General features: G+C 44.7%; 1 protein-coding gene across 1 annotated transcript in view; it reads right to left on the minus strand.

Annotated features, from left to right (window-relative positions):
* The window catches only part of MYO1G (myosin IG), a 32,430-nt gene that overhangs the window by 16,920 nt on the left and 2,074 nt on the right, over positions 1-13,436 (minus strand). Inside the window, exons 2-11 of the mRNA XM_069090582.1 lie at positions 11,438-11,646; positions 10,964-11,057; positions 9,066-9,231; positions 7,165-7,218; positions 6,086-6,181; positions 5,382-5,498; positions 2,852-3,058; positions 2,126-2,271; positions 1,354-1,468; positions 373-543 (exon numbers count right to left, since the gene is read on the minus strand). Coding sequence (XP_068946683.1) covers positions 373-543; positions 1,354-1,468; positions 2,126-2,271; positions 2,852-3,058; positions 5,382-5,498; positions 6,086-6,181; positions 7,165-7,218; positions 9,066-9,231; positions 10,964-11,057; positions 11,438-11,646 — 1,375 coding nt within the window. The remainder of the gene's footprint in view (positions 1-372; positions 544-1,353; positions 1,469-2,125; positions 2,272-2,851; positions 3,059-5,381; positions 5,499-6,085; positions 6,182-7,164; positions 7,219-9,065; positions 9,232-10,963; positions 11,058-11,437; positions 11,647-13,436) is intronic.

The following is a 13,436-nucleotide window of genomic DNA, read 5'->3' on the forward strand; positions in this document are numbered from 1 at the left end:
CAGGATTAAGTGACTTGCCGAGGGTCACACAGCTGTTAAGTGTCTGAAGCCAGATTTGAACTCAGGAAGATGAATTTTCTTGACTTCAGAAGGCCACTCTATCCACTGTGCCACCTAGCTGCCCCGCTGACTTGATAGATGAATGAACTGAATTGAATTCAGTGAGTTAATAGTTAGGCCAGAAATAAACCAAGGTGTCCAGGCTCCTAGGCTTAGGGTCCTTCTGCTACATTACTTGGGCATTGTGTGCTGCTGGGGGAATGGGGAGTGGAGGAAAGTGAGGACAGTGTCCTTGGAGTGGACAGCCAGGGTGAAGGGAGAACAGGGATACTGCTGGGCCAGACAGGATTGAGGAAGTCAGAGGACAGATACCTGACGGCTGGTGTAGTGGGGGTGGTGACGGTGGTGGGTGTCCAGGCTCTGAAGGAATAGGCGGTCCGTCACAGTGCCCACAGTGCAACAGGCCTCATCCAGTATGGCTAGCACACCCCGATGGGGCCTCTCTACCAGCTCCACGATGGCTGAATTATTGAAGTATTCAATCTGGGATTGAGGGGCAAGGAGAGAGGAAAGAAAATCAATTCAGCTTCCTGATCCTGGCATTCAAGCTCCTCCAAAATCTAGGCCCACTGCACCCCCCACACAAGCCCTCCACTCCAGCCAAGCTGACCATTTCCCAAACCCACCTTGGCCGTTCCCCGTTTCCCCTGCCTTCCCATATCCTTCCTAGGTATCCCCAAATCCTAACTGTTCCTCTAGACCCACCACTCTTGTGACATCTCTACCAAAAAGTCTTCCGACTGCTGCAGTCTGAACTGATAACATAGTGTAATAGAAAGAACACTGAATGTACACTCAGAAAAATTGGGTTTGAATCTTAGCTTTGCTCCTTATAGACCTTGGGAAAGTCACTTAATCCCCTGCCCCTAACGAGACTGGATATGGGCACTCGTTTAATCCTCAGTCCTGTTTTTCCTTCCAAATGAACCTTCTGTGCCCCACCCCTATAATAATCCTAGCTAATTTAGAGTGCAAACGATGAGGATTTAAAATTTACAAAAGCTTTCTTCGAATCAATCCTGTGAGGTAGATGGTGCAAGGATTACGATCTCATTTGACAGATGAGGAAATTGAGACCCAGAGAGAAGAAGGGATTTGCCCAAGGTCATATGACAGCAGGGATTTGAACTTGTGTCTTTGGCTACAAGGTTAGTCTTCTTTCCCCCACGATACATGCCCAGCACAGCCATGCTGTTTATATTTGGCCATGTTCAGGAGTGATCCTGTGACTTAGCAGGCACTCTCCCCCACTCCGTCTTCTGCACCCTGTCCCTGATCCCGCCGGGCACTCACGCTCTGCCAGGTGATGCCCTCCCGCTGATATTCCTCCTGCTCCTGCTTCAGGATAAGCTGGATGAACAGCTGCTGGAGTTTCTCGTTACAGTAGTTGATGCAGAATTGCTCAAAGCTGGTCAGTTGTTGGGAGTGGGTAGGCATTAGTGGGGGACAAAACACCATAGGGTCCCAGAAGGTACGTGACCATTAGTTATCATCTCCCTTAACAAAGGAGGCAAGTGTCTACATGGTGTAATGGATGGGGAGGGCTTGGAAAGTTTTCTCCAAAATATCCCTTTCGAGAAATCCCACCCTTAGAGTTGTTCTTTTGGGTTAAGTATTGCCCTCTCCCCGCTCCCCTTCTCTCCTCCCTCCTCCCATTTGCCTACTCTAGAATCTCTAAATAGTTACAATATGATTCTATCCACTCTAGGGAAGAGGCAAGGGCTCTGCCCAATTCCCATGACCACCATATACCACCCTAATCTCCTAGTTGAAAGAATGTAAACATTGTCTTTGGCAATTGAAACCATTGATATAGCAGTAGGAAAAAGATATTTGCTCTTAGCTGGCCCCAGGTGTCTATCTGGATTCAGGTAGATCCAGCGTGTTCAGTATTGCAAGATGAGACATTGGCAAGATAGGTGGAGACGTTGGCCTAGTCTTGGGGAATGTTGGTGAGACGGGTGACATTGAAGAGGCAGAGAGATGGGAAGACTTTGGAGGAGATGAAAGGGCTACTAAAGATATGGGGATGGTCAGTGTCAAGGAGTTAGGTAGAGGGAGTTACCTGTTATCAGGGAAGATCTCAAAGCCATAGATGTCCAACACTCCAATGACTGTGTCCTTGCCATCGCGCCGGGGATCCCGGCCTCGTGCTTCCATTACTTCATTGATGCGCCCCACAATCCAGCCAAACAGCCGTTCATATATTGCCTGCAGAGGGGCCAGGGTGGAAAGACTGCTCTCATTTCTGAGGGTCCGCAGAGGCTGGACTTAGGTGGACTTCCAAAGCAATTCCCTCCCTGGACTAGAAAAGCTGACACTCAATAGCCATGAGGGGGTTCTCAGTTTTCTATGGGGAGAGTGTATATAGCAGGAGTGAGGACCTTAACCCAGACTGGAGCCAAGCAAAGGCTTGGGATAGAGTGATGGTGTTGAACCTTGTAGGGCCGGGACTGGTGTAATTATGTTTTAGGATCAGGAAAGAGGTGCTTGCCCAGGAAAGCAGGCAGTTGAGGACTATGGAATTAAAGCTCAAATAGAATCTGCAATGTTAGAAAGGCTCTTAGAACACAAAATGTCAGAACTGAAGGGAGTTCGAACCTGGGACTTAGAATATAGACTGCTAAGGCTGAAGAGAACTTAGAACTTAGCACATAGAATGTTAGAACTGGAAGAAAGCTTAGAGATCATTTAGTCTGACTCTGGGGCAGAGAATGAGGTTGGGTGACAGCTAAAGAGGGAGGCATCACAGGGGTTCTGAGGGGCTCTCCAAACTGCCTTCCCTAGGTACCTTGGCGCAGGCGTCACGAGCGTATTGTGCCTCCGAGGCACTGTGACCCTTCTCAATGAGCTCCCGACCCCCAGACGCCACAGTTCGAGACAGGAGGGAACGCATCACCAGCTCCGGGGGTGTGGCTGTCAGTTTTGCCACATGGTCCACCAGCATCTTCTCTGCCACCTCCAATCCTGACTCGGTCTCCACAAACTGAATATTGCCCTGGCAACCAAATAATTTCCCCACTTGTACTTAGAGCCCATGTGGGACCCCAGAATGTTCAAAGCAGAATAGCAGCTCTTTATGGGCATTTATGTGCTTGTATCCCTGACTCTTAGCACAATGCCAGGAACATAGTAGGTATTCAATAAATACTTGATAAATTGAATAGGAGGTAGCTAGGTGGCGCAATGGATAGAGTGCCAGTCTGAGGTCAGGAAGACTCATCATCTCCCTTAATTGGGACAGACAATTATTAGCTGTGTGACCTTGGGCACACAGTTTAATTAATTTAATTTAGTTAAATTAATTAAGGCACCTGTTTGCCTTAATTTCCCCATCTGTAAAATGAATTGGAGAAGGAAATGGAAAATCACCCCAGTATCTTTGTCAAGAAAACCGCAGAAGGGGTCACAGAGTCAGACACAACTGAACAACAAAATTAAATGGAACCTGTACTTCTCTACTTGACATTCAAGGAGCACCTTGGTTTAGTCTCAACTTACATCTGTCTGTTCTCCCCAGCTCTGCTCCAGGCATAGCCATCTCTTCTCCATTTTCCCTAAACCCTTCTGCTGTGTTACCTCCGTTCACATTACTGCCCCCTTCCTCCATGATCTTCCTTTTTATCAGATCATAGGTTTCTCACACCCCTTCCCACTGTCCTTTGTGGAGGTGGGGTCCACAAGTGTGGAATATCAAATAAATTGTCAATTTTTTATGTAAATAGAAATCATAGGTTTAAATCTTCAAGGGGCCTTAGAGGCCATCTAATTCAACCCCACCCCCATTTTACATATAGGGAACCTGAGGCCAAGAGTGGTTAAGGGACTTACCTAAGGGGATACGAAACCAAGATTCACAATTAGGTTTTCTAAATCCAGGACACTTTCCATTAAAACATACTGCAACTTCTATAGCACTTACTGCCTACACATAACATTTATGTCTTCTTTGTTTTGTATTTTGCCTCTACGAACCCAAATCCAAACATCTAGAAGTCTATGCTCTGTTCTTCCCCACCCTCATTCATGCCCTACACTTCCTCCTCTCTGTCCCTTCTCTTACTTTGCCCCCTTCTGCCTTGCCACCTGCTGAATTTCTCCTATTCCTCCTGTAAAATCCAGTTTAAGGTGCTACCTCCTCAGGGAAGCCTTCCCTGCTCCAGAACCAATCAGTAACAACTTTTCCCTCAGATCTCAGAGTACTTCACTTAGACCTGTCAGAGATACTTATCATGTAACTCTGTGTAAGATGGTTAGCAGTATTTCTCTGTGTCTTTATCTCCTTACTGAATTGTGAGCTTCAAGGGGGCAAAGGAGGCTTATATTCACCCCAGTGCCTGGCAGAGAATTGTTTGCAATAGGTGCTCAATGAAGGGGACAAGGACTGGGCTGGTGACATCGTTAGTACAGGGAACTCACAGATAAGGACATTCCTTCTACCAATAAAATTCTGAAACCCACTATCTTAGAAAATTGCCCATAGCATGAACTTAGTGACTTTCCCAGAGTCACATGTGCCCAAGCCCAGGTGGGACTGGTTTTGAGGCAAGCTCTATCCACAGCTTTTTAAACTTTTTTTTTTTTTTTGCCTTTTGGAGGGCATTTGGGGTTAAGTAACTTGCCCAAGGTTACACGGCTAGTTTTTTTTGTGTGGGTGCTAAGTGTCTGAGGCCAGAACCGAACTCAGGTCCTCCTGACTCCGGGGCTGGTGCTTTACTCACTGCGCCACCTAGCCGCCCCCATCCTCCTTTTTAAATCAACCTTCGCTGAAATCAAATGTTAACATCTATGTAGCCTTAACAGGAGAGGCATAGATCTGTCTAGAAGGGAACTCTTGGGAAATCTCCGTGACTAATTATCAACTTCCTTGGTTCCTCTTCTCACCACTATCCTTTCCCTTTCCCCATCACTTTCTTTGTCTCTCTAAGCCCGGGGCTCATTGAACAAATTGAGGCTAGATAATAGCTAAATACCAGTTTGGGGTGGGGGATGAGGAGAGGGGTGGTATGTACCAGAGAGGATCATAAAAGGAAAATAGGAACAAGCAGAAGAAAGGACTTTCTCAGTGATCTTTTCTCTGTCTAGTGATGTCCTCAACAACTCTTACCCTGCCTTTGTTAACCAGAGACCAGAACTCTCCCTACCCCACTTCCACCTCCCTCTCCATCCCTCTGATCCCATTGATATCATGGGAGATGGGAAGTGCCAGAGCCCCACCCCTGCTGTTCTGTCTGCCAGATCTGGGGAAATCCAGAAGGAAGCACCCCCTTCTCCCCTTCCCTCCTTACGTAAGGAGGTAGGTTTCACCTCTCAGGGCTTACCAAGTGCAGGATGGCCGCGAGGATACGGTGCACACAGTCCATCTCATCAGGGCTAAAGCCAATAACCTTCATGGCCTGGGTCACAGCCCGGTAGTTGGCCTCATCACTATCTGAGGACTGGAGAATAGGGTGGGGTGAGATGTGAAGCTGGTTTCACTGACACCCACACTCAACTTTGTCTTCAGTAACCCAGGTCATACAGCTGAACTTGGAGTAGAGAAGACTCCTTCTCTCTGGGCTTCCCCAGTCTCAGTTAGACCAGGTTAGAGGAGTTCCCCATGCTAAGGGGAATCAGACTTCAGCATTTCCCAGGAGGAAGGGGGAATTCCATGAAGGATGTATGAATTCCCTGGAAAATCAGAGACTAAACACCTAGAAGTTTCTTTCCAACAATAAATCATAATATTACATTTTATCTCTATGGTGCTTAACAAAGAACCTTCCTCATAACTATATAAGATAGTACATTGTCCCTATTTCTTAGTGTTAGTATTATTATCCCTATTTCATAAGTGTAGAAGCTAATACTCAGAAAGTTTACATGGTATGTCCAAGGTCACACAGCCAGACTGGAATATTCAGAACTCTTTGAGCTGCTAAAAACTACTGAAGCCTGGGTTACTACAAGGGGTCATCCATCTGTGTCCTGTTCAGTTTGAGGATGTGGTGAGTTGTTTCTAACCCTCTCTTCCCTCAGTACTCACGCTAAGCCCTGCCCCTTGCTGGGTAAAGGTGTATAAGGCTGGGTCCCTTTGCAAGTTCAGAGCCTCCAGTTGGTCATCCTTGGCCCCCCTCAGCAGCTGGAGGAAGGGAAAGAAAAGGAAATAGGAGTGGGGAAAAAAGGGGCCGTCAGCATGTGGCAACAATCTGTCCAACCTCAACCAACCCTAACCCTCTCTGCTGTGCCCTGACACACCTTCCAAAGGGGTACTAAGGGTATGTCACATAATGACACACTCATAGAGTCCCACGCAAACATCACACAACCTGGGAGGATCAGGGAACCTCATATATCTGCTTCCACACAGGCACATACTGTTAGACACAAACCAAGATATTCACTTACTCAAACACATGGGCACACAGACTTATATACACAGTCACACATGGCCCCACACTCATAGTCCTGTATAAGACATTCATGATACATGTCACATACCTGGCCCATAGGCCCACACCATCAAATGAGCATAAGAATGACCAGTGGAGAGTGTGAGGGGCAGGGATAAGGAGGTAAGGGGTGAGGGGGGTGCTTCCTTTTAGATTTCCCCAGGTCTGACTGACAGAACTGCAGGGGTGGGGCTGTGGTACTTCCCGTCTCTCCCTAGTCATTGAGTTGAAGGTCAGACGTATGGGGAGGGGAGATGGAGGCCCACAAAGTTTTTAGATCTGACTCAACATGTCTTCTCCAGACTTCTAGGGGTATCCCATTTGAGAGCTTTCTGGTTTCTGGTGCCCTAATCCTTCCCCTCATGCCCTCAGGCTTTTTATCAATAGTTCTCACTAAGGCTTAAGACAAGTCCTGGTTTAGCTGCCTCCCTTTTTTCCTCCTCAATCCATTTAATCATAGGATTGTGGATTCAGAGGTAAAATGGAATTTGGGGGTCATTTGGTCACCTACCCACCAACCTATTTTACAGATCAAAGGACCTTAAAGATCACCTACTCCAATTCTCTCATTTTAGAGTTGGGGAAACTGAGGGCAAGAGATTTTAGGTGCCTTGCCTCACCCTAGTGTTCCCAACTGCCCCTCTTCCAGCCTCTGGTCTGCCCCATCCCTTACCTGGTAGAATGAGTGGAAATTCCTCTCCCCAGAATGCTGCTTAAGGACTCTAGACTGAAGGAAGATAAAGAGGGGATAAGGGTCTTGTGAAGCTCCAACCCTTCCTTCTCCACCCACAACCCCAGCCTTTCCTCACTTCCCCTGGATATTCTTCCAATGCAATGCCTACTAGTCACTTAAGAGCCGTCTCAACTTCTACTTTATTCATTCAGAGTTTCACAGGACTTAAACTTGGATGTCTAATCCGTCTTTCACAATTGATGGATTGATTCACTTTCTCACTATATTTATTAAATATAAGTTGTGTACAAAGCGCCATGGGGAAGAGAAATACAAAGTTTAGCTAAAACATGGTCCTGAACTCACAAAGTTTACAATCTGGTAGAGAGATAAGACAACACCACTGATCTTGATAAAGCCCAATATTGAGCAATGAGTACATGGAGAGGTACAAAACAAAGTTCTGTGTGAGGTCTGAGGGCTAAGATTGTTACCAGGAGGATCAGGAAGAAGGAATACTGGAATCTACCTTGAAAGGATGGGGAAGGAGGGCACTCCAGGCACAGGCAATAGCGGAGGCCTCCTGACCCCATCTCTACCAGACAATCTAAGATTTTATTGCTTCCCCTGCTTCTACCTACTCTGTCCAGCTAGGCTGTAAGTGATTAGAGGACAAGAACTGAAAGCATAGTTGGGACCAAACATTCTTTCAACTCTTAAGATTCTAGGATTCCATGGACCTCTTTGTTTCCCCTACAAAGCCTAAAACACAGGGCTGGGCATGAGATAGACTTGCAGTAAATGTTTCAGAGAATCATATCTCAAAGCTGAATGGGACTTCAAGACGTTGTCTGGTTCAGCTTCTTCCTTCAAGGCCCAGGTCAAATGGTACCTCCTCCAGGAAGCCTTCCCTGATCCACCTGATTAGTAATGGTGGTCTTCACACCCTGGACCCCACAGAGATACTCTGTATCTCTCTTACAAACTTATGTATACATAATTTAGCCTGAGCTAAACCTTACTGGCAAGTAAGGCAATGGTTCCCATGCACAAGTATATATATATATATACGTGACTGAGGTGTCTAAGCAAGAGGACTTCTTCTACCCATTTACTTATCTGAAAAAGTGGAATCCAGAAACTGTCTTACACACAATGCAAAGTGAGTGACAGGGTGCCCTGTCTTTTTAAAATTAAAAACTTATTATTCAAAATTCACAAAACTAAATAAGTGCAGAAGAAATTTAAATAATTAAACTTTCAAATCATTGGGGTTTTTTTTGGCTAAATTTGTAGTATTTATACTTCACAAAGACTTTTGGGACACACATACATATATGTATATATACACATACATACACATCACATATGTGTATACATATGTAGGTATATTTTCTATATACGTTCCCATTTCCCTATGACTTTAAAATGTACAAAATACCTTCCTCAGAACAACCTAGTATCATTGTCCTCATTTGACAGATGAGAAAACTAAAACCCAGAGATACTAAGTACAACCCAGGGTCATACAGCTAATAATTGGAATTTAAAAGCAGATTTCCTAACTGAAGATGAGACTCTGAAAGTGAATGGGGCTTCTCGTTTTGTTTCTTCTAGTTTCTGCCATAGCACCTAGAGTAGGATTGGATCCATAAGAACAAACAAAATGTTGCTCTCCTCATTTAATACGTGAGCCAGCTGAGGCCCAAAGAAGTCAAATGTCCAAGGTCATGGAATGAGTCAGGGAAGGAGTTGGGACTTAGAAGCCCGGTCTCCTCACTGTCTTCTAGGGTAGGGATCCTTCTATCATATAGAGATGTTTCCAGACTTTGACTAGGAGCCAGGTGAGATGATGCCCTTTCCCTCTGCCCTCCTTCCCCATGCCCATTCAATTGGCCTACCTTCTCCAACAGGTAGCTGTGGATATGGCCCCCTGTTGGGTCTCCCTTGAAGTCAAAGTTGATGTCCATGTACTTGCCAAATCGGCTGGAGTTGTGGTTGCGGTTGGTGCGGGCATTGCCAAAGGCCTCTAGTACACATGTTGATTTGAGCAACACATCCTTGACCCTTTTTTTTTAGGGGGTAAAGTTGGGAAGGCACAGAAGAGATGATTGTTATAGTAGAAAGGGGCTCAGGAGGCCAGGATATGGCCCAGTATTTGGCCCTTATCATGATGGCTGGTCTCCATGAGACTAAAGCAAATCAACAGTTTATCAGCTCTGGGGAGCAGAAGTGAACTCAGATAACAGCAACAACACAAAACAACCCTCTTTTCTATAACACTTTAGAGTTTACCAAAGGGCTTCCCTGTACATGGCAGCCAGTGGGAAAATTATTAGCCCCATTTTATAGATGATGAAACTGAGATTCAGAAAGTTGAAAGGACTTAGTCAATATCACATGGCTTGTAGCAATCATAACTTAAACTCAGGTTTCCTGACTCCAAATCCAATGCTCTTCTCATCACGCCAGGATTCACAAGCATTCTGCCATTTCTCAAGAAGACAGATATCAAGACCAAGTCTACTCTCTTCCTTTAAACTATTCCAACCTATACCAAACTCTCCTTTCCCTGTTCTTTTATACTGTTCAGCAGTAAAAAAAAAGCACTGGACTTGGAGTGAGTAGACCAGAGCCCAAATCCCCAATCTACAATTACTAGCTAGTAATTAATTTTAACCTCAGTTGCCTCATCTGTAAAATGGGAATAGACAACTTGTACTGTCAACGTCAGTGGGTGGTTGTAGGGACAGAACTTTAGAAATGTCAGCATCCTAGCATTATTTTGCTACCACACAATGTAACATTCTATGCTGCTCTCTAGTCATCCTCTACCTAGTCATAATGAAAGCTCCTAGAAGGAAGGAACTAGGTTTTCTCTTGCCTTTATAATGTCTGGCAGAGAGCTGGACTAGGAATAGCAATTTAATAAACTATTATTTATGAAATGGCTGATTGATTGGACAATTAATCAAGGAAGCAAGCATTAAGTGCCTACTATGTTCTAGGCACTAGTGTTAAAAAGGCAAAAGTGAAACAGTTGCTCCCCTCATGGAGCTTACCTTCTAAAGGGGAAGACAATTCGGACATATACCTGAGAACTCCCATTTCTATATTGTCCTACAGCTTGTCAAGGACCAGCATTTTACAGGTTAGAAAACAGACCAGAGAGAGACTTACTCAAGCTCACACAATGAGTTGGTTGTAGTACAGGGAGAGATGGGAAGTGAATGGGTCTCCTGACCATCAGTTCAGGGATGTTTCTAGCATCCCAAACTCATCATACCATACCATATCACATGACTTCTGAATCTGGTGCAGGAGGAGAATGAATGGGGTGTCTTGTCCCTCTTCCAGCTCTGACCCAATTATAAATTTCTAAGTCAGAGCTGAATGAAACTCTAGGATAGCCTCTTATCACTAGAAAGGCCCTCAGAATGCAGAACATAGAATATTAGTGCATAAAGGACCCTTAAAACATAGAAGGTCAGAGACAGAATGTACTAGAATACAAAGGTCAGGGCTGTAAGGGACATTGGAACATAACATTTTACACTTGGGAAGAATCTTAGAATGTAGGAAATAGAATGTCATTTGGAAGGGTCTTGGGAATATGGAGCTGAGAACGTTTCAGCTCTAAGGAAACGTAGACATCAGATAGTTCAATCCTTTCATTTTGAAGATGAGGACACTGGGCCTCTAGAGAGGTGAAGCTAGCTGCCCATTGCAAGGGAAAGAGCATGGGTTCTTCTCAGTCTCCTCTGTGCCCAGTCCTCTTGTTCCCACCTCATCCTCTTACCTCTCCACCTCTGCTCTCTGACTGGGATTGGTGATGGCTGCAATGTACTGCATGATGTGTTTGCTGGCTTCTGTCTTGCCTGCCCCACTCTCCCCTGGAGGATGGACAGACACGGACACAATGAGACCCCACCCACACACCTGGCTAAGATCTCTATGGCCTGACTGTCTAAGGCAGAGTCCAAGCTCAAGTTACAGTAAGACATGGAGAGAGCAGGTCCCTGGGGATGGGGTCAAAGGGTGCCAAATAGGCTCTAACAGCAATCCGACTCCTCACACTGAGCAAACTTCCCTCTTTGAGCAAAGGGGTGAAGGAGAGAAGAGTTGGAGTTTGAGGGATCACAAGGCACAAAATGTGGGAAGCACAAAATAGGGGGAAGTCTCTCTGGGAATGGGAAAAGGACAGGTTTCTGGGAGAGGGGGTGGGTCCCTAGGGAAGGAAGAGGGAGAGCTAAGTAGAGAAGTCAAGGCTGACCTGAGATGACAATGCAGGTATCCTTAGCCCTGCGCTTCATGGCCTTATGGGCAGCATCAGCTACGGCATAGAGGTGGGGGGGGCGCTCATAGAGCTCTCGTCCTTGGTACTTGGCAATCACCTCTGGCCCATAAAGGGGCAGCTCCCGATATGGATTCACCGATACTACCACCTCACCAATATATGTGTAGATCCGGCCTTTCTCAAACCTGTGGGCATCAAGGGATACATTACTCAATCAACCAATAAACATTTATGAGGCACCCACTATGATCTAGGCATCATGCTAGGCACTACAGATATAAAAATAAAAATGAAATAATCCCTGTCCTCAAGTAGCTTGTATTCTATAAATGGAGATACTCTATGGGAGTCACAGTCAATCTTCAATTTTCCTGGAGGTAACATTCCTAGAAAACATCATGAAAGGGAAAAATATGAATGTAAATACATGGAACTTATGGGAAATGGGGATTTAGTTTCCAGCAACCACCAAAAACTGTAATCTTTTGCTAGAGATTGCTAAATATATACTTTTCTGCATATAATTCTTTATAAGAAAATGTTAATTCTGATAATATGCACTTTTCCTAACACATTAATCAAGGAATAACCCATAAAACGAAATGCACAAAATACAACTGGTAACATGCAAACCATTTTTTTTACTAATAATTCTCTAGAACACATTTTGTGTTAACATCTCAATTTAAAAACCCATTGATTTCAGACAGTATTCACTTTTCATAAGACATGAAATCTAGCATACCATAAAGACTGTACAGTAAATGCAATTCTTAAAACTAAAACATTTTTTAACCTGGATCTTACCTTCCATCATGCCAGATGGTAGTGTGATGGTGTTGTACTATATACTACATGGCTGTAACACTCTCTACCTTGGTCACCCTCTGAAAACCAAGGGAGAGGTTGTTGAGACCTTAATCACTAAACTGCAAGAGATTTTGGCATCACCTGAGAGCCCAGAGGACTTTTACCATGATTTGAGGGCATAACTGCAACACAAAACTTGAGTTTTAAAGACAGACAATGAAAATATGCAATGAATGAATGGGAGCTTTTTTTTTTTTAAGCAACTGGGGTTAAGTAACTTGCTCAAGGTTACATGGCCAGTTATTTCTGGGTGTGGTGCTAAGTATCAGAGCCCGGATTCAATCCCAGGTCATCCCAACTCTGAGGCTGGTGCTGTTACTCACTGCGCCACCTGGCCGCCCCTAAATGGGAGCTTTTTACAATGGTAGAATGAACAAGAGAAGGGAAGTACCTCAAAGAATATCAGTCATTCTACAAACTTGTGTGCATTCCATCTCTTATGTTTTTCCTACCACATATAGGTGGGAACATGCTGGAAGGCCAACATGAAAATAAAATCATGGGAATGCTTAAAGTTTCAAAAATTAAATGCTTGAATGTTGAGGATTGACTATATGTACAAAAATAGATCCAAGGTGATTTTGTCAGGGGACTCTGGCAGTTGGGCGAATCCAGAGAAGATTTATGTAGAAGGTAGCATTTGAGTCTTGAAGGGAGTAAGACATGAAGGTGAGGAAGGAATGCCTTCCAGGAAAGTGGTATAGTCTTTACAAAGACATGGTTATGGGAAATGGAGTGTTGTATATGAGAAATAATAAAAAGGCTGATTTAACTGGACCATAAAGTGTGTGTGTGTGTGTGTGTGTGTATAGTGATGTATAATAAGGTTGAAAAGGTAGGACTGTGAAGGGCTTTAAATGACAAACAGAAGAGTTATTATTTTATCCTAGAGATAATAAGAAACCACTGGAGGAAGGGGAGGTTGAGTATTATGGTCAGACCTGTGCTTTAAGAAAATCACTTTGGAGGATGAATTGGAGTGGGAAGAATCTTGAAGCAGAGAAACCAACAAGAAGGCTTATAGCCATTGTCCAAGCCAGAGGGTAGGGGTGTTGGCTGTGTGGAGAGAGGCAATGGATTAGGAGGATGTAGAGGAAGAAATGAC

Source organism: Petaurus breviceps, unplaced genomic scaffold, assembly GCF_028583685.1.
Source record: "Petaurus breviceps papuanus isolate PSGF00001 unplaced genomic scaffold, PetGlider_PUasm1.0 187, whole genome shotgun sequence".
Lineage (NCBI taxonomy): Eukaryota > Metazoa > Chordata > Mammalia > Diprotodontia > Petauridae > Petaurus > Petaurus breviceps.